Below are 21,599 nucleotides of genomic sequence, written 5' to 3' on the forward strand. Positions count from 1 at the left end.
CTCTTTTCTGTGCCTAAGGAATAAGCAGATTTTCTTGTTTGCCAAGATTCAGTTGTCTCAATACGTGATATTGGAGTTTTACCAAAGTTGGGAACTCAAGTTTCAAAAGTATCCAGCTAACAACTTGAATGCAATTACTGCCCTTCAGATTTACTGAAAGCTAATTATTCAGTTTGGTCAAGGATGGCATAGGTATTAGAAAGCCCTGGTATCCTCCACTGTGTTCTGCTCATTCAAAACAGCTAGTGCTCTATCACAGGATTTTAATCACTACCTCGTGGTACATAGTAAAGGCCCGCTAACTTACTGTGACCTACAGTTGAGACGGAGGGTCAGACAATGGTTAACTAATTCATGAAAGTCTGCTGTCAATAGATAACATCAAAAGTTTCAGTAAGCCCTTGTCAAACACCAGTCAGAGTCAGAGTGGTGCAGTGAAGGTGATGTAAGCTGTGGACGATGCCCTTGTCCAGATCCCCAGTGAGTATAGCTGCAACTCTACCTCTGATTGTTTGCACATAAATCCAATTGTCCATCTTATTGGAGGGTAATGGCCTCAAGTCCCAAATTCAGATGGCCAAGACGCAGCTCAAATTTTGAAAAAGCAGGGGAAAAAGTGAACGAGGTTGCATGTATGTGCTTATGAGTCCTCCTAAAATCAACAAAAAGAGAAAACAGTCTTTATGGCTAAAGAAATGTTCTCATAACCAGAAAGTCTCCGGTTTAGATGTGTCAGTCAACAGCAGTCTGTTCAAGCAGTCTTAATCTGTACTTGAGCCTGAACTGATTTAGCAAAAGAAACAGCTTAAAAAAAAAAGTAAATATTTCAAATATTAACCCAAATATTAATGTACCCTCTAACACATCTGTTTTTCCAGGCCACTGCACCTTAATAGATAGTCTCATTACAGTGCAAAGTTTTATGGCCGTGTGGTGGCCCAGGGTCAATTAGGTCAATGATTGACATGTAATTTCTGATCATACTTTTCCTCGCCCTGTGGTTTGCTTCTCTGTTTCGTCACGTTTCTCTTTTGAAATCTTATCATTTGAGAGAGCATAACTTCCATTCAGAGGGCTGTAGGACAACTCCATGTTACATAACTATGGGAGGAAAATTGTGTTTTCTTTATATCATGAGACCAGCATTTTCCAGTGGTTAAAGATCTTATCTGCGATTTCTGAGTAAAGCACACTGAGATAGCCATTTTTAAAACACACCAATTTCCACAAGCACACACTGGATACTCGCAACAAGTGTGAGCTGCAGTTTGTGTGTTGGAAAGACAGCTGAACGCTGTCTATATCTGATTTGTGCTTGGCAGGCAAGTTAAGGCATCTTAAGGAATCTCAGCTTTGTTTGTTGTTTTCCTTGTTTTCCTGGAATTTAACCATTTACAGTCATACGTTTTAATTTAAATCAGTGAACTATGCAATTGTATTTTTAATTTTACCACATTTCTGAACTCTCTGTATCATGTGTTTGTAGAAGTAAGATGCATTCGGGGCCACCATCGCTGGACCTTGCAAGTAGAATACAATTGAAATAATACTCAAGTGGAAAGAAAGACCTAATTCTGTGTGTGGGGTCTTTTTTGTATGTCAGGATGATGCCCGCCAACTGTTTGCCCTGTCAGCAGCAGCTGAGGAGCAAGGTATCCTGCCAGAAGACCTGTCCAACGTCATCCAACGACTGTGGTCCGACGGCGGCGTCCAGAGCTGCTTCACACGGGCCCGAGAGTACCAGCTCAATGACTCTGCAGCCTAGTGAGTCCCTTAATAGCATGAAAGCGCAATAGAGCTATTTTGTTTCAAAAAAACATGTACATCATTATGCACAGAAAACCTAAACCTAAAACTTCACAATGCAGTCATTGTGTCGTTGTCTCATTTTCTAGCACAAGGGGTTTTTGGGGTTTTTTTTTGCTCCTGTCATGAGGTTTATATTATAGTTTCTGTTTATGTTTCTGTAAATATGTTCTCAACTCTGCATTCACTGCTTAAAATGATCTTTAATATACAGACACAACTTGGCCTAAATGGATAAGTTAGCCATGCAGTTCAGATATTCTGTCACACTAACATCATACTCTTCTCTGCTTCAGTTGTTTCATTTGTGCTCAGTTCAGTTATTCATTTCTCATCATTTTGATGACACCACACACACTACAGCTCTCTGCATCACAGCACCACCACAGGGAGCAGATGCAGTTAGAGACGAGACGTTATGGGAAAGCATCACACTTTTGTTTAATCAGTGGCTTTCACTTTTCACACTCTTCACGTTTCTAATCTGCAACAACACTGCAGCCTCAGCCTCTCTCCTCAGGTCTTAATTACCTCACTTACCCTCAGCTCTGAGTGCTCTGTTTGTTGGCCGCATTGTTATAATGTTCCAGTGTAATAAAAGGCATGAGGTAATTCTGAGAGGCTGCTGGTAGAAGATGAGAGGTGGCTATCACTCTGACCCCGGGCGGGAGGGATGCACTGCTGCTTTGAACTGGGCATCCAAAGAAAAGGGATCCTCACCAGCAGCTGCCTGATTTCTGTTGAAGATAAGATAAGATAAGATAATGAACTTTGATGAACTTTATTGATCCCGCAGTGGGGAAATTCACTTGTCATGGCAACTCACAAGAACAGAAGAAGAGTGCAAAAAGTGTGCAAAAACAGTTGCAAAACAATAGAGAGGTAAAATAAATTAACAATTTGCAAGGTACAGTAAACACAGTACAATATACAGCTATATACAAGTCCTCATAAGGGAGGAAAAGAGGACTAGACCATAGAATTCCACATGTGAATACACAAGGCCTTTGATAATACTATGACACCTCCAGAAGGTGCTCTAAACCGTCACGGGAGTGTGAAGTGTTTCACAAATGATTGCTTTGCAGTCAAAGCAGTATTTAACTTCCAGTGGGAGTGATGTTGTTCTCTGTTTGTTTTGGCACTATAATCGTAACTTCTCCAACTCCGCTTCACTGCTCTCGTTAAAGCCGATCTGACCACAGCTTCTCATTAGGAAGCTGGAAGAGTGGACAGAGAGTGCTTCATCGCGGCCTCCGTAGGGCGCTGAGTGAGTCGGTTGCTATAAGAGAGGACTAAATGAGTCTGGCACTGGACCACAATCTATGTCTCAGCACCTGCTGAGAGCCAGAGGAATGAAGGAGAAAGTGAAGAGAAAGAGAGCTGGCACAGCACATGTTAACAGGCCACTCTCTTCTGTCTCACTGTTTTGATAGAACAGGGACATGTACTGTACACTCTGACAATAATGGATCCACCTGCCAGTATTTGAGGAAGCAAGACTAAACCTTCTCACATGTCTGCATGTAGAAAAATCTAATGGCTTCTGCTTGCATCCTGGCTTTAAGCTGTACTTGCATTTTCCATCAGCCTGCATGCAGACTGATGGAAACTGAGTTTTACAAGGTGACCTTTCAGTCTGATGTCATACTACTGTGGTTCCACACTCAATATCTGATAGTTTACTCCAGTGACAAAAACAAACAACAAATGCTGAGGTTGAGGTTGTAAATTTTTTGTTTTGGTTTGTTTTGCTACTGACGATTCTCTGTTGCTCTACAGCTGAGTACCTTTTGTTAATAGTATGTAAACTGACCAATTAATCTTCAAGGCCTTTAATGGCCAAATCAAGCGGTGTGACAGTGTCTGATGTGTGGACTACAAAAGCAGCCTAAACCTTTGTGGGGAGCAGGATTAGGATTAAACTGTCAAACAGGTGGCGTGAAATAGCAATGCAGAGGCTCTAATATCTACACCCTGGCTGTGCTTTGTATGGGATTAGACTCAGTGCCACTTTGTTACGCAACACTGTTTTTTTGGGGTTTTTTTTTCAATTTGTTTTAATGCACTTGAATATTGTGTTAAAACACTGACATAATACAGCTTTGTTTGTGTAAAAGATGACTGTGGTCTTGTGTTTAGGGATTGAGATCTAAAGATTGAGATCTTTTCTTACCTCTCTCAAAAAGCAACATATTTCTGCAGTTTTGTGGCTTATATAAAATATAGCCATAGTTTTGAATCCAAGCGATACTGTCGATAAGCGTGGATCCAATACCGCGCTGTGATATATAGTGCAGTGTTGCCAACTTGGCTACTTTCTTACTTGTTTTAGCAGTTTTTCAGACCCCGTTAGTGACTTTATTTGTAAAAAGCAAGTGCTGAAATAATTAAGCAACTTATCAGGCCATCATGGGGAAGGTGAGAAATACATATTTAAATATATTATATTGTAATTCATTCCCATGCTTCTGCTCAGAGTAAGCAGAGAGAAAGCAGTCCACGACTCCTCTGCCAACAGCGACGGGGTCTCCCACTCCTCTTGCGCTGTGTGGAGGCTGTCAGTATGTGAGGTAGGCAGGAGGACGTCGCTCGGAGTGGGAGTTCAGTTGTACTGAGTTTCTATGGTTACACTGACGTTCTCTCTCTGAAACTTTTTAATAGTTAGTTTGAGCTTCACTTCGTTTATGTGTGTGCCTATGAAAACACTGGCATCTCAGTGTCCTTTTGCTTTGCTGCAGCTGTCAGAACTCTTCCTTGCTACGCTTGTGTACTTATTTTGCTGACATTAGCATGCAAATGCCGTTAGTTTGAGTATTATTAGCAAAGAATTTCTGAAGATTTTAGAGCCCTTTGTCAAAAGTTACATTCATTTGTAATTGAGCTTGCTCTAACACAACTTGTTGCCAGCATGACACCCTTCTGTTCTTCTCATGTCCGTGTGAAGGTACCGATGAGACCTGAGACAACCTTTCATTGTAGCTCACCTGAACATAACATCCCAGGATCAGATCTTTCTGTTACATTACAGGGCAGCGCTCTTAATTTGACACAATATTGTTTTTACCCGTGTTCCCATCAGCTACCTAAACGACCTGGAGAGGATAGCCAAGCCAGATTACATCCCCACACAGCAAGATGTGCTGCGGACCCGAGTGAAGACCACCGGCATTGTGGAAACACATTTCACCTTCAAGGACCTTCACTTCAAGTAAGATCCCACTTTCACAAGTTTATCTCAGCTCCTGATGCTCATTTGGCAAAACAGTCTTAAAGTTGTTCAAGGTACAGTCATAACCCTCTGATTTATTCACTTGGTGGACCCACGTGCCCTTGGAGCTGATCAAGTGTTGCTGAGGATGTATCTGAGGATTATTCTCGCTCCCTGAAACGTATCAGTACATTTTACTTTGAATTGTTTGGACTGATATGAGGATTTGCTCAATAAGCATGTTTATAAATGCATTAAAGTAGCGAAACCCATTGTGATTTTTGTTCTCAGTGCATGACTGCGCTGTTTGAAGATAACAGTACACAGACTTCAAAGTTTATGTGAAGGCAATCAAAAAAGCATACAAAAAAGTGAGCTGTTGTTATTTCGGTGTCTTTTGATAATGACTGTCATTTGAGGATTTTGCCATCTGATGACAGTTAATCTCATATGAGTCGTGCATTTATGTCTGTACTAAAAGTATGCGCGTTCTCCACCAAATAATGTTCCTTCTTTTTGGAAGGTAAAACATTTTCAAATTTGGGGAGTGTTTGCCGTCTCATTCCAGTAACTGTCTCCTTAAATATCACTGATACACAGTACAAGAACAGGAGAAACAGATCTTCTCCCACATAGACGATATGTGTTGATTTTAATGACTGGATGGTCAAGTTCATCAACAAGATTAGCCATAATGATTAATACAAACTCATCATTACCCCTGAAGTTTGTTATTTTGAATGCCAGCCCTCAGTCTTGTTTTTACAGTGTAAATGTCATTGTGTTTATGTGCTCTGATAATGGCGCCTTTGTCATTGTGATAATGACATCTGAAGATTGTAGTCGCCCCTCAGACTACACACAAACACAAACTTTATATCTGACGGAGACATTAGTCACTAGTAAATGTCATCCAAAAATATGAAAAATCAAACATTGAGTTTTGCTGCTTTATCCGGGTGGTGGAAATGAAAGGGCGTGCGTGTATGTGTGTGCATCTGCTTCTGTACCTGCTGTATGTCCATGTGGAATATTTAAATCTCATTTATGTCTGATTTATTTTTTGTCTTTTTGGAAGACATAAATCAGATCCAAACAGCATACCTCCGGCACCTCTCCAGTGCTGTGCTGCTGTGATATATTTAGCTTACGTGCCTTGCTGGAGATGAGCCCACTGCTGAGGTAAACAGTCTAAAGTATGTCACTGTTATAATGAGCTCTGCTTACTCAGCCTAAAGCCAGGCTGTCCACAAGAGTCAGAGTTCTGCTCTAATGAATTAAATTCTGCAAAGTGAAAACAGCTTAGCGGGACGAATGATGTGTCGCAACAAAACTGTGCCACAAATGGTAGCTTCCAGCTGAAAATCTCCCTCTCAGTATTACATGGAGAAAGTCTTCAGTTAGGCACCACCCGTCCTCTCTCATCCATCTAGCTATCCTCCGTCTTCATAAATAAGTCACACGAGATCTTAGTGAAAAACCTGCCGCTGCCTGATGCTGCCACCGGTTTTGTAGCAGCAATTTTTTTTTTTTTTTGTGGTGGACTTGCTGAAGTACACCATCGGGACAGTTTCAATCATGGTGCCCTGGAGGGTAAGCAATGTCTCAAGCTGCCTTAAGTGTGTTAAATGTAAGACCTGGGTGCCATGTCCAAGTCATGCTCCACACTCCAAACTAAGTTCACCATAAGACTCCAGCCATTGTTGTGTTTACTGTTTCATTTATTGACCAACCAGGAGCAAAAGAGGACATTTCCAGACCAGAGGGAGACCTTGCCACTGCTCAACTTGTGTATCATCGTGAAAAAGTGTTGTTTCTCCTGCGTCCAGTCCCAGATGCCCTCCTTCATTTCAAAAAAAAGAAAACAAAACCTCATGTTTACACCGCTTGTCTCTGTGCAGGATGTTTGACGTCGGAGGCCAGCGGTCAGAGAGGAAGAAGTGGATCCACTGCTTCGAGGGAGTCACAGCTATCATCTTCTGTGTAGCCATGAGCGCCTACGACCTGGTCCTGGCTGAGGACGAGGAGATGGTGAGTTAAGCTCAAACTCCTTTGCTTTGTACTCGTTTCACAGCAAAGCGCATTCCCAGGGTGATTTGAATGGGGAAGGGAGGTTGAGGTTTTCAGTGAACTCATTTCCTTGATGCGCCCTAGTTGTGCTCTCTAGTAATCTCTTTATCTCCACATTTGTGTCCGTCGCACCCAGAACCGGATGCATGAGAGCATGAAGCTGTTTGACTCCATCTGCAACAACAAGTGGTTCACAGAGACGTCCATCATCCTGTTCCTCAACAAGAAGGACCTGTTTGAGGAGAAGATCGCCCACAGCCCTCTGACCATCTGCTTCCCTGAGTACACTGGTACAGTGTGAACATCTCAGTACAAGGACAGGGCACAGCCAGTATACAGACAAAGCTTCACTTCACACGTTTCTTAGTCATTTTTGAGTTAAGGCTATCACGTTATCCGATTTTCACCACAGGATCATTCACAGTAATGATAGTATCACGACGATTTACAGGAAGTTTGAAAAGTAAAGATAATGCTGTCGGTGAAATTCAGTGTAGGGAGGTGAAAAGAGGGTCTAGCTTCTGGCAATACACAGATTGGCTCTCAGTTCAGGCTCTCCTAACTTTCCCCAAACGTCTCCGTCCCACAGGCCCTAACAAGTACGAGGAGGCCCAGGCTTACATCCAGACCAAATTTGAGGATCTGAACAAGAAGAAGGACACCAAGGAAATCTACACCCACTTCACCTGCGCCACCGACACCAAGAACGTGCAGTTTGTGTTTGATGCCGTCACTGACGTCATCATCAAGAACAACCTGAAGGACTGTGGCCTCTTCTAAAAACATGTCTGAGGAAGAGTCAAGGTGAGTTTGGAGAAATGACTCGGCAAGTGATTCGTCTCGCTGAGAAGTCACAAAATCAAGCCTGTTTGAAATCACTGATTTGTGTGTGTGTGTTTTTTTTTTTTTTTTGCTTTGATAGATTACTTGAACAGTTCCAGTGACCATAAAAAGGGGAATATATACACACACTTCATGAATGACTGCACTGGCCAACCACGATTTCTGCTTTGATCTGCTTTTTATAAAGACACCTAAGAGACTGAAAACCCGACGAGCCTTGTGGAATTTCAACGATTGGTGATTTGGTCACTCGTATTGTTAACTCTTTGGGCTATGACCACAAAAATCAACAGTTATTATTGTATTTTTGTTCTTTCTTTTTTTTTTTCTTTATTTTCAATTACTAGAGGAGGCAAAGGAAAACTTTTTTTATATATAAATGCATTCATTTTACTTTTAGAAATTCTGATGTGCAAAATTATTAAACTTTTAATCACTTATTTTTTAAGAGATGAAGCACGGGCGTGGACATAAAATATGATCGATAAAGGAAAGTGCTTTTTTTTTTTTTTAATAATGTTTACATAAGTTCATCATTCATAGTCAAATTGTATATTGTTCTGCATGACTCAACATGGCAAATATTAGCTCTGTAATCTGCACAAATTGTCTAACATTCCTACAAAATGAAAATAAAAAGTATTAAAATTTTGAAAAGAAAAAAAAAGCTTCACATGCAGGGGGAAATTATGGCAAAATTCTAACTGATATTTTAAAGTATGTGTGTACCTAACATTCTGTCACTTTTTATAGTACCATTTCCATGTCTGTTGCAGTATGTTTGTGCCTTGACTTCTGTTTACAACCAATTCCTAGATATGCTTTTCAGTACTGTTTGACCTACTGTGCGCCTATATTTTTCTTCCATTTTCTGCCTAGCACCTATGAATATATAGTGATTATTAATGAGAGACGAAAATCTAATTCAGAAAAAAAGGTTAGTGTTTTTGGTAAATATTAAAATGCTTTCAAAGTCCTATATGATTTAATTTAAATAAAAGTAGAGATCACCTGACCCTTGCATATTGTTTTTCCTCTTGTTTTTGTCCCCTCAGTGTTTGGTTGCATCATTGTTGAATTTTTTTTGTGGTGGAATTGCTTAAGTATACTGAGATTGTGTGTTTATACTGTCTCTGTGTGTTTATACTGTTGTTACACAGGAGGGTCAGATTGCAAAAAACAACCACCATGGAATTACTGGAGGGGGTTAGATTACTGTTGTTTCAGAGGAGTTACTTGGCAGTTTTACAATATTAGAGTAACTATATGGTGGACAGATTTTATAACAGAGGTTGCAGGAGACAGTCGAGTCATCACAGCCTCAACAAGGAATTAAGGACGGAAGGGAGGATCAAACTTAGGATAAAAGATACTGTGGTGTTTAGTTGCCATACAAACAAAAAAAACTTCCTAGATGTCGGTTGCACCTGGACTGGTGTAACTCAGGTAAGTCCAGTGTTAAATGCTCTATATGTGAGCACCTTTTCTCCACCGAAGCAGTCAGTGCTCACTGGTGGCTGAGCTGAAAAGACAACGTGAACCTGAAGCTGCACAGAAACCAAGTTTGCTAACGTTAGGTTTGAATCAGGTGTTGAATCCTAAAATGTAGTGGAATAGGAGCACAATTGCAGAACACTCAGAAAATAAGAAAAATGACCCAATAGTGTTGGTTACAAAGCGAGCTCTATTTTAAGTTAACATTAGCTAATATTAGCTAACATTAGTCAGCAGACGCCACACCCAACCGAGTTAAGCAGCAAAACCCCCAGTGTTTTATATCAAGATAAGTTATCTTTTCATGCCTATGAATTCAACTCTTCATTTTTAAGGGGACAAATATGTTACTTCTGCTTTGAAAAGTTTCAGTCTTGCTTTAAGAACCCTTTTTGATGTTCCTGTCAGTTCACACATAAGGTCACCTTAACCATGAAGTTCTGCAGGAGACATGTCTTTAAACTGGCTGACGGCGCCATCTAGTGGACACTTGAAGTGCAAGGAATAAATAGTTGATTCAAATTTATACACTTTACACATGCTAGTGCCCACTGAGTTAAACTTACTTTGTCAAGCTGATTTGGCTGCTCTTTTTTTCCCTTTCTTGTCTATGCTTGATTTTTCTCTAACAAAACTGTACTTAGTAAGTATGTCTAACTAATTAGCAGACCATTTGAAACACCACGACAAGCGTGTAACAGTACTCTGAAAGGGGATCCAGTTTCCTGTTGATTTTTCCAAATGCAAAACTGAATGATTGTCTTCAGCTGCAGTTTGACAACTCTTTTTCATTCAACTCCAGCTCATCAGTGGCCAATTAGTTCAGCTGGTAAGCTGCCGTCAAAGGTGTCCATGCTGCCCTCAGACACCTGGCTATAACGAGATGGAAAGAAATGATGAGAACGGACAATGGATATTGTATTATGAAAACCAGTGTTTATTTTCTTCTCATTCTTCATCACAACGTTTACCTCCGGACAACAGTGGACATCAGAACAAAGATTCAGTTTGCCTCACTGTGACAGATACAGTGACAGCAGACACACAATTACCTGCCTTACGGCTGGATTCAGGAGACTGTGAGATGTTCTTAATGGTGTGATCCAAACACACAGACGAGTGCGCTCATTAATGATGCTTGTATTAGCTCGATGACTCCCAGTGCTCCAGCCCTCCACAGGACTCATGCTGACAGGCTTCTGCAGATGTCCTCCGGAAAAGTACTCACATTGAGACAGAAAAGAGACAGCAAACTACTCAGAGGTACTGTGAGCTACACAGAGTTAGTTTTGTGTCTAAAAAAAAAAAAAAAAATCCCAAGGTGCTACTTTATGGAGTAACACCTTACTACTGTAATCACTGGTGCTTTTTCAGCCAGTTCAATATAAATTGCCACTGGGACGCTTCAAGCCTGTGAGTCACTATGAACTGTTTTATTGATGTGTTACTGAGACAAAATTCTGCAGGTCACACAAATACGTGGATGATGATGAGCAGCACTAAACATAAAATATACAGTATATAATAAATAATAAATGATAATTGAATAGTAGAAAAATAACTTGTGAAAACTTTTAAAGAGCAGCAGATCAACCCAAACTTTACTGCCCTCCTTCACAGAATAAAGCAGGAAAAGCTGCTCTTGATTTGATTGAATCCAGTTTTCCAAACCCTGCAGCAGATCTTTCTCTAGAGGGCACTGCAGGTCTACATCAGGAAGACTCACCCAGTCCCACTCTGTCACCCAGCCTCTCAGAGGCAAAAAATGTCTGGTTTAGAACCAAGCATAACATTTCAGAGTTTGTGTACCCAGCAGTAGAAGAAAATGTTCCCTTATGTTCTGTTCTGCTCAGTTTGGTGAAGCTTTCAGAGTGAAGGCAAATGTTTTAACACTTCCAAAGGGTTTGCTGCACACTCACATGTTTCACTGGTTTGATTTTTATTATGGAATGTTGCCCTAAATGAATTCAAGCTAAAAAATAAAGCCATAGATGAAGCACAAATTAAACCTGGTGCTTCATCCTGACAGTGTCATATGTACAGTATGAGGTTCTGTCTGGATATGTAAACCTGGACCTAGTGATGTAGGATTGTACATCAGTGTGATTATAAAATCAAATATTGGAGAGGAGAGTAAACTATTCATCAGTGACCTTAATGGAAATGGATTGTGTTCAAGTACCCACTTGTGCAATAAGTACCCATTAGATGTAAAAGCTGAGAATAAAGCAGACTAAAGATCAGCCTGTTTTGAAAATTGAAATAATCACATTTCCATTAGCAGCCCTGTGTAATTACTTAATGCATGGTGCAGAGGGTCTGGGCTGGTGGATTTTAGAGTGAAGGGCTTGTGGGAGCACCATCCTTAATGGAGCTTGTCTGAATTTTTTTTTTATTTAGAAACAAAATATTGGTATGAGTGAAAGCCTGACGTCCTCTGGAACCTGCACACCGTCAAATGACTGTTTTCATACTCTAATTTTAGTCTTTACTCTCGCTGATGTTGAAGCTTTGTGTGAAGATAAATACAAGGACATGAGCGTTAGAAAGAGAAGCCCACAGCCAACAGTCAGATGGTATTCTTCTGTTTAATAAAAAGGGCTCCAAATGAGTCTCATGTTTATATATGGATGTTGGACTGGAAGACTTTGAATGTGATCGAGTTAATCACACTATTATGGTGTTAATGCAATGTACATACTGTATGTGTTAGCCAAGCAGGTCAGGACATGCCACGAGTACCTGTATGCTAATGTTGGACTGGCTGCTGAGACAAATCTGCACTTGAACAGCAGACCATCAGATCTGGATTTACTCCTCATCAGTAATGAACAGATGCATTCCTCTTGGCCCATCAGATTTGCATAAACACCCATTTACTAAACAGTGTGAATGGAAGGTCGAGTGCCAAGCAGCAGGCTCAGTGCCCATTTAGGTTGCAGATTAATACATTTACATTTAGGCATTTGTTTACACTCTGGTTTGGTGTTTCACAATGAGCCACCAGAAGGACAAGCTTTTACTCAACTGCTAAAATTACAAAGTAGGCAACAAAAGGAGAGCAAAGGTTTGATTTGTTTTTTCTTTTTCTTTGCAGTGAGACTTTACAACAATCACGTTAAAGACAAGGAGTGTAAAGACTCATTCTGCCTTCATTTTCATGAGGTTTAATTACAGACACACACATGCATCATAACTGAGCTGGAACAATTAAGTTAGTAATTAAGTATTTTTAATCAGAATTAGATGGGGGAAAAAAAAATCACTGATTCCAGCTCCTCAGATGTGAATATTTGATGTTTTATCATTATTATTATTTAGCCTACCATGATGATCCATCCACCGTGAAGTCATGACATAATGCAGTAAATTAAATCCTGATCAGAGTCAGAAAATTACAAAAGTTTAAACTTGGGGACACAAAACTAACTCAAAGTGACCTCAAGAAACTCGGTTCATGATCTTTGACTGGGATCTTTCACCCATTTCACCAAAAACTCAACCCAACCAAACAGATGTCCCCCAAACCCCAAACGCCCTGCAGTATACTGGACTCAACATTGCGTGCGGAGGGATTTATTTAATCATTTATTCCCCACATTTAGACGTGTATCTAAACTATGCTATTATAAACTGCATTTTACCTCCGGCGCTGGTCTAAGATCTAATTCAAACAGGTTTTCTTTGCATCTCCTGCTGTTGAGTGTTCGCCGCACGCAGAGGTGGGCTCGCGCACGAGTGAGCGTCCTGCGCTCTGATTGGCTCATTCAGACACAAGTCGCTTTAACTGGCCGCAGAGCGCCGAGCTGTAAAAAAAGGAGGCGAACAGGAGTGTACGTTTCACTCATAACATCTGCCTCTGTTCAAGCGGGCTGGAGTCAAGACTGGATCCCCATAAGGGACACCTCGGAACACACTGGGACGTTTTCCTCTTCCCGAGGACCTCGTAACGGAGGCTGCCCCATCAGACGTGAGTAGATTGTGCTGTTTCATACTTTCCCCCCCTTTTATTAACACGCTGCTGCGATTTCTCTGTGTGTGCAGACTTGTTTTAAAAGTGGTCCATTATTTTTTTCCTTGCAGGATCTGAACTTTTACAGATGAGAAGAAAAGAGATGGTGAGTTTATTATCTATTTAACTACAATTACACTCTTGAGCAATCTGTTATTTGTGCTTTTATTTGCTCACCCCGAGCGATGTTACAAACCTAACGAAAAATAGCCTGAACTATACTTAGTATGAGGTGAATAGGAGCTCTGTGTCGTGGTCCTCGGACATATGGAGAAAACATCTGCTGATGCAGCAGACGGCTGAACGGTCAGTGATGCTCAGATGCCTCCATAGCGTCAACAAAACAGCACTGTTGGAGTAAATAATGACAGTTGATTCTTTTCCTGAAGTTATGCAGCATGTGGCGATGTTAACCACTTCACCGTTCGCTGGTTTTGATGAGTATGAATGCAACTTGTTGTCATCAAAGGCTAAAATAGGCTAAAATATCATTAAGCCTTACATGAGATATTGTAGTCTGATTTTTTTTTTTTTAAATGTGTGTATTGAATTTCCTGCTTCACTTGTTCCATGACTATATACATCAGACTCTTTCTCAAGTTCTTGCAACATCTCGCAGAGTTATGATGAAAACCAAATGGGGGCAGAGGGTCTAGCAGCAGGGTCAAATGCTTTGACGGACAGCAGAGTCTCAGAGCGCAGAGGTCTTACAGGTTCAAAGGTTAGAGTAGCTACTGGCATTAGTGGAGGAAAGAAGCGTGCTGTGTTGGCCACATGCGGACTGTATGCTGTGTTTCTCCTCTGCTGCTTTTGCTTGCACATCTCACCTCTCTGACAGCCCAGTCTCTCATTTTCTAAGGCAGCGTTGCACATAGCTTGAGGTCTTTTTGCAGCATCAACTCTTACAATAAGATTTAAAGGAAAGAGCAGCGCTTGCTTATATGACAAAAGGAATATGGGGCCTCATCTTTGTTCCTTCGGTGTACGTCTTAAACACTCTCACACACAATGTCACATGATCTCTTATACCCTGTTTGAGTTTGAGAGTGAGCCGCCGCTGCTCACTGGCTGAGTCTGACCAATCAGCACGGTGAGTCAGAGAGGAAACAGGAGTATTATATTCCTTAGTGTGTCACTGGTAAATTTCATAGGCAGGCACGCTTGCGCCCTTAAAGAGGCAGGACCCCTGTGGCTAAATCAAAGTCCACAAGAGCCCAGTTACTCCTTTGATAAAGTGCAGATGTTTTTTGGTTTGTTTGGGTTTTGTTTTTTACCTTTGTAATTCTCTCAGTTTGTAGGTAAATAGCAGAGATTAGACATTAGTGCAGCTGTACATGTGTTTCACTTTTCGGTTGAATCACGTCTGAGTCAATGAAAATAGGGCGTTCACTTATGTCGTTGGCGTGGTCGAGTAAATTAACGGACAGGCAGATTTGCTTTGTCTTGAAATCTGCCTCTTGAAGAAGCGCGTTCTTTGATCAGCAGGTCTGCCGGCCTTCAAGCTTACAGTAAGAGAAAAGGTGTTGTTTCATCGACTGAAACTTACTGTGTGCAAGCCTGAGCGTGCCCACAAAGGCCTCCCTGTGATACTCTGCGTTTACACAGCTCTTGTTATTATATGGGCCATTCTGCAGCAGTGCATCAGGAAGACTCTGAAATTTTCAGTTTATTTCCAAATCTGCCATTGCTGACTCTTTTTGCTTTGTCTCCTCAGCTCTGTCTACGTGAATCGGGCGACTGCTTACGGGAGCAGATGCAGTATATGATGAGGTCACTGCAAGACCTGAAACAACTTCGGAAAACCTGCCCTTCAGCCAGACGTCCCCTCGCTCCCATTAACGCCCAGCTCCCAGCTTTGGTGAGCCACTCTGCAGTGGCACGTGCTTGTCAGCAGCGAGCATTACAACGAGAACAGCGAACGCGTCTGCGGATGTCTGACGCGAGCACAGCCAGTACCTACGACTCTGCCTGCTGCCTGGCGAGTCCCCCCGAAGAGGAGGAGGACGACGATTCTAGCAGCCGGGCCGGCCTGAGCCTCAGACTGGGCCTGGGCTCTCCCAGCAGTCAGAAAAGTCTAGAGTTTGATTCAGGCTACTCCGAGGCGTCATGGCAGGACGAAGGGGTGTTTCTCAGGAGGACGAGGAATGTGCGGGTGTCATCTTCAGCCTGCCTCCGCACAAACAGAGCGCCAAGTGGACGAATTCGACCCAAATCCACCTCTGACGCCTGTCTGGAGAGGTGGACATCGTTTGAGGTCAGCGACCCAGAGGACTGGACAAACTCTTTACTGACCAGAGGACGCAATCGGCAACCTCTGGTTCTGGGCGACAACAGCTTTGCAGACCTCATACAGAACTGGATGGACTTGCCAGACTGTCCTGAGCCTGCTGAGCTGAAGTCCAATTCAAGGCGTAGACTAGGGAGAGGTTTCTTTGTCAACATGAGGAAGAAACTGGCTGGTTTTTCTAGGAGTGTGGAGGACAGAGTGAAGATGAGATCCACAGACTCTGCTCATGCTACCAGAGCTGCAAACGCCCCAAAACGTCTGTCCTGTCCAGTTGTAGCTTCGCAGACCAAAGTTCCTTTTTTCCATCAATCCCACGCTTGCATTAATGAGTTGGACACAGATTTTTACCACTTTGCTGCGCTCATGAAATCAGGCAGCCGACAGCCCATAATTTGCAAAGATATCATTGGATACATTTGACTTTTCATGCAAAGCCATGTAGAGACTGGACAATCCTCAGAGTCACTTTATTTTTATATGACTGTCTTTTTAATATGCTGTGATTAAGCTAATGGAAAATAAAGATGTTCTCATAATTTAAACTCTATATTCTCTTATTTATGTTATTCCTGTCTTGCATGTGACACATCATATGTGGTTCTTTCACATAAATTTTGAATTCCCAGAGCACATTTTTTTATTTCAGTGAAGCTTCTGCTGCATTCATTACAGTTCATTATAATAAGATCCTGCCCCCACCCCCACCCCCATTGCTTTATTAGTTAAAGGAGGCTTTTACTGTCTCTGTAGTCAAGCAAATGAATGTGTGGTCATTTGTTTTCATTTGAGATGTAATACTCTGAGCGTGCAGGATGGAATCTGTTGCTGCATGGTTTAGTGTAACTGGGGTATAATACCAAAAGATAAATTGAAAACATTAATATATCTCATATGTGCAGACCTTTAGCCGATCCAGGACAAATAAGGACATTTGACTTGTAGGCCATTTTGAAGGGCACTCATTAGATAGCAAAAGGCTTCGTGTTCTCCAAAAAGTTCTGTTCTTCCTCAACAAAACGTAGAATCCCTTAGAGACGTTTTAAACAGGACGATAAAGCTATTTACAGGCCAGAAACAGAGGCTGTATCAACACAGAGCGCTGTGTGCCCGATGAGGTAATTCCCCATATGTCCATGCAAAAAGAGGTGAAAAGAGGCGAAGCAGCTGCTCGCAGATGGAGCTGAAGTTTACTCTCCCGTTTGCTTTATGAAGCATAACGTCTCACTGACCACCCCCCTGCCTCATTTAACTCTCTGCTCTTATTGCAGTGTTGCCTCACAGGTGGTGCCAACTCATCCGCACACATTGGCTAATGGTAGTATTAGCTCTGAGGAAAGGGAAAAAAAAACACTGACAAATGCACCAAGATAAGCTAATAATCACTTCACCTTTGCCTTTACATATTCACTCTGTTCATCAATTCAGAGGAGAAATAGTACCAAACATTATAAAGATAATGAATTTTCCCAGAAGGGATTTCCCATGATCCCTGCTACAGCCAGCCTCACTAATCATGTCAAGGATATCAAGGACATGGGAGGTCACAGAAGAGAGATGGTTCTTACTGGGTGCCGTTTGTCTCGGCCTCTTTATCTTGTTCTCCTGATGGAATGTCGCAGTGGCACACTGCTGAGCACTCAGCTGGGATATAATGAGCTCTTATCAGGACACGGCAAAAACATTCACAGTACTGTGGAAGCTCATAAAAGCATGTGACTTGCCATGATGGAAAAAAATAATAAAACCTTTGCAAAAAGACCTTGGAACAAATAACCTGACTGTTCGCCTTTTCTGGGGTTTTTCTGGCTCCTCGGTAGATTTTTTCCCTTTCAGCACACACAAGTTCTCAGCGGTCTGCAGCTGGATGAGTGCATGAGTACATCACTTTCCCCAGCTGACTGAGAGTCATTCAGGGAAATGGGACAAGAGGAAGAGAGAGAGAGAGAGGAAGCAATGAGTCCAACCCGCTATTCAAACTCATCTCAAGCAGGAGCGTCACGTCTGTATGTAAAGCATCACAGACATAAACAGACAGCCAGATTATTGCTTCAAATGTAACTTCATTGTATGTCGCTCACTATGACTGTCGAGTCTAGAATTGAAAACTTGGGTCAGTGATGAAGACTCTCAGAGGAAAAAAGCAAGAACAGCAACAGAATGCTGACCAAGTTAACGACGTGGATCCACTGTCGCATTTTTTCCTCCATTTACAGGATAATCTGCTGTGTCAGAGAGCTTCGAGAGGAATCCAGGGTCAGTAAAGTTTCCATGCTGAATCCGTGTGCAATGCAAAAAGGCCAGGTGTGTGTGAATCAATTCTGAATGCAGCGTGTAACTTGCTCAGCTATCTTGCTCTCTGGTTGCTGTGCAGGTGGCATCTGACAGTTGTACAGTGTATAGTTGTACAGTTCACTCCCTAAGTTAGTGGATTTTACCTCTTCATCAACATCAGTCCTCATGTATCACGTATGTGGACAGGAGATGTGAGTGATGGCGTCCCAGTGGTCCGTCTGCACGCCTAATATGTAAAACTCAAATGTACCTGTATTGCTGTGTAGACAATGGCAATTAGTCAGCACTCACAACTGCATTATCCTGTGAGTCAGTCAGCAAGTCTTAGTGCGTCTGAAACGGCCTTCAGTGGGACACCTTCAAGTAGGCACAGAGGGAAGACAGATTGCCCAATAACAGTCCGTCCACCATGACTTAGTTTTCAAAGTGTAAAGGATAAATGACGGCTGCCACCCACAGTCTGCTTATAGTTAGTGAGACTCTCTTAGTACCAGCCGCCATAAACAGTTTTCATGACTTTGGCACACAAGATGATCTTGAGCAGACCTGCTGAGGCATCACATACTTACAGGGTGGCCCAGTCTAATGTGGTGGACACGCAACGAATCTCCTGTTAATTAGTAAACAGAACGTGAAGATGGGCCATGTGCTTAAGTCTGGCATACGCTTCATTTCTGTGATTCTCGTGTGTTGATAGAAACAAGCTCTAATTAGCGACATATTCAGGATTATTCTGATGAAGACCTTAACCTGACAGTTTCAGATGCCACCTGAGTGGACTTTGTCCTTGACTGACCTCACACTGCAGGATGTATGTGAGACACCTTTCCCTACGCTGGTAGGACACGTGTGAATAAATATGTGCCACAGAACTGGAACAATGTAAACGTGTAAAGCTGGACATACTAATCCCTCTGACTCAGTTCAAGGCCCTTTTGGCTGGCTTGAAGGAGTGTGAGTGTACCTGCATTTGTGAACTGTTTGTGATTTGGCTTGTTTATATTGTATGTGTGTTACACATGTGGTCTGCAGTGGAGGATGACAGTGGGTTTTATACACATTGTGACACACGTCTACCAGAACAAAATTGCTTAGATTACAAACTGCACATTAAAAAAGACATGCTGTTAGATTTCTCAGAAGAACCTTGTGATTTCCGTTTCATTTTGTTAAGAAGAAGGCAGCCGCTGTGCTTGTTTGTCTGGCCTTTACATCCTCTGACTCTGATTATGTAAACCTCCAACTGACTCCACACATTATGAAACGTTGTCACTGGAAAGTCAGGCGTTAATGACATCACATGACCATTTCACTGGAAGCATCGATGCAATGCTTTCACAGGTCTGGTGACGTTTCCATTTGAGAGGAAGTAAACTGCAGTAAGTGCGAAATGGGTGAGGAAAACCTTGCAGAAGTGATTAAGTAAAACTTACTGAGTTACTGAGATATCAGCTGGCAGATTACAGAATGAATATGAGTGATTTCCTTTGGGTTCTCGATAAATTCCAGTGAACTGATTCACCAGGTTGCTTGCGTAACTCAACGTGATAGCTTCATGTTGCAGAGACAGAAAAACATGATGCTCAGTTCAGCCCTTCAGGGAACAGGAGGGTTAACTGATGTTTAGGAGATTATCAAACAAAATCTCTGTTAAACTGTGTGTTGTTTGAAATAGTTACACTGGACAGACATCCAGCAGACTTTGGCCTCCATATCTGTCACAGAAATCATTAAAAGTTCAACTACTGCACAGATCACAGATAGAGAAAAGTAATTTATGTAGACCATTCGTATTAACCTCTCACCTAGCAGAGAGTGCAACAGGAAGTGAAGTGTGGAACCTGGCTAAGAGTTAATGTGATTCTTCTTCTTTTTTGTTTTCTTTTCTTCTTTTTTGGCCATGAAATGACTGGAAAAAACTCCCCCATTATAACCTGGCAACGATTAAAAAATCATTTCCCGAGTCATTAATTCAATGCTGTTCCTACTCTGATTTTAATATGACTTAATAAACTACAGACTTCCACAAATTAACCCTTATAATACTCGCATTAAAACACTTACAACACAAAAGTGAAACGGTCATTAAATATTTAGTTATCCCTGTTGACTGTGATCTGTCAAGAATAAAGAAAATAAAAATGTCCTCTTTGGGCCCGGAAAACATTTGAAAGAGGGGGATCAGGGGATCATCACACAAGCTTTATTTAGAAACCACACAGCTGCTTTCTTCTTCTGCTCACCATAACAGTTCATGGGAATCATAACAGACGACATGACACGGGCGAAATATCCCAGAGGACTTTGCTTTGGTTCTCATGGCCAAACAGGGCCCCTCAGGTCTGACCCTGCTTCCTCTGCTCAGTGCAACATACGGCTTTACAAGCAAATCCACAGTCCCATATAGTATAAATAAAACTTCCTCATTAAAGGCTAAAAAAGCAGACTGTTTCGTGCATATGAGATTAATTGGTTATTTCATCAAGGACACAAGCACAACCCGGTATCAGTAGTTGTTCTAAATGCTCCTACAATCATCACGGCTTTTTCTGTGTCATAATCAGTACAGTTTCTGCATCAGTTTGGTTTTCATCACTGTAGAAAATCCATATTTCTATTAAAAATATCATTAGATCTGTTGCCACGAGCCACTGCGTGCAATCCATATATATATTTGATTCACCATTTGCACGAGTGTCTCCATAATATTTTCCTGCAGTTGAGCTATTTCTCAATTTCTGTCATATCAGAAAGAGACATTCTCCTGTCTTGCAGATTTTTCATGCTTGAATAAACACTCACCATCTCTGGAATGCAGTGCTATTATTTGCCATCCATTATTACTATGAATTTGCTGTACCTGCATGTGAGTCCAGGCCTGCCTGAACCTGCGCCATGTCATGTCCCAGTTCATCCACTTTTGGCTCAGTTGGTGACACGACTGAGGTGCCTCTGCACAGCCTGCAGCCTGCTGCCAACGAGGCGTCTCTGCACTCTGCCTTGGAAAAACAGAGGAAAAACACCACGGTAAAGAGAACGGAAAAAGCATTAGCTTCTCTGGAGACAATTAATGGTTTTTCTATTTCTTGCAGAGCCTCGTGTTTCAGCACTCCCACAAAGCAGCAGTTTCCCCCTCTTTGTCTAAAAAAAAAATATAAATAAATAAAAAGATTGAGCCCACAAGGTCCACTTGGAAAACAATGGGACAGAGACTCATGATTATACTTGTTTATATTAAGATTCAGCTTTACCATCATTTAGTTCACCCTCACTGTACCAGCTAAAACTGGAAAAGTTTGAATGGTTACAGTAAATACCACAAAGAATACTTTCCAAACAAAGCTTGTGGGAGATGCCAAAGCCACATATGGTGACAACCTCTATACATAACTTCAAGCCTTTGCTGTTTGACGACACAGGTTTGAAAGTGTCTTTGGCCATTCAGAGTCCATTCACAACCACACGGCTCTGTGTGTGTTTATAGTCTGACAGACAAGGCATCAACTCGAACAGCCCAGCTAAGTCAAACACACACTTTCGCTGCCAAACACAAATATTCACACTCTCATACACACAAACATTGT

General features: G+C 41.8%; 2 protein-coding genes across 3 annotated transcripts in view; both read left to right on the top strand.

Annotated features, from left to right (window-relative positions):
- Positions 1-8,945, top strand: part of LOC124056432 (guanine nucleotide-binding protein G(i) subunit alpha-2-like) — a 52,747-nt gene extending 43,802 nt beyond the window's left edge. Inside the window, exons 4-9 of the mRNA XM_046383853.1 lie at positions 1,604-1,764; positions 4,889-5,017; positions 6,919-7,048; positions 7,224-7,377; positions 7,677-7,891; positions 8,010-8,945. Coding sequence (XP_046239809.1) covers positions 1,604-1,764; positions 4,889-5,017; positions 6,919-7,048; positions 7,224-7,377; positions 7,677-7,867 — 765 coding nt within the window. The 3' untranslated portion in view covers positions 7,868-7,891; positions 8,010-8,945. The remainder of the gene's footprint in view (positions 1-1,603; positions 1,765-4,888; positions 5,018-6,918; positions 7,049-7,223; positions 7,378-7,676; positions 7,892-8,009) is intronic.
- A 1,343-nt stretch (positions 8,946-10,288) lies between these two features.
- On the top strand, positions 10,289-16,265 carry LOC124056431 (PAK4-inhibitor inka2-like). Of its 2 annotated transcripts, XM_046383851.1 has the most exons (5): positions 10,289-10,687; positions 12,522-12,589; positions 13,124-13,394; positions 13,508-13,542; positions 15,151-16,265. In XM_046383851.1, exons 1-5 carry the CDS (start codon positions 10,576-10,578, stop codon positions 16,141-16,143), a joined length of 1,479 nt encoding a protein of 492 aa, XP_046239807.1. In that variant the 5' UTR covers positions 10,289-10,575; the 3' UTR covers positions 16,144-16,265. The 2 variants fall into 2 exon arrangements, with proteins under 2 accessions (XP_046239807.1, XP_046239808.1); XM_046383852.1 differs by lacking the exon at positions 12,522-12,589 and having other exon boundaries at positions 10,290-10,687; positions 13,293-13,394.
- Positions 16,266-21,599: the final 5,334 nt, after the last annotated feature.

This window comes from Scatophagus argus, chromosome 3, assembly GCF_020382885.2.
Source record: "Scatophagus argus isolate fScaArg1 chromosome 3, fScaArg1.pri, whole genome shotgun sequence".
Lineage (NCBI taxonomy): Eukaryota > Metazoa > Chordata > Actinopteri > Scatophagidae > Scatophagus > Scatophagus argus.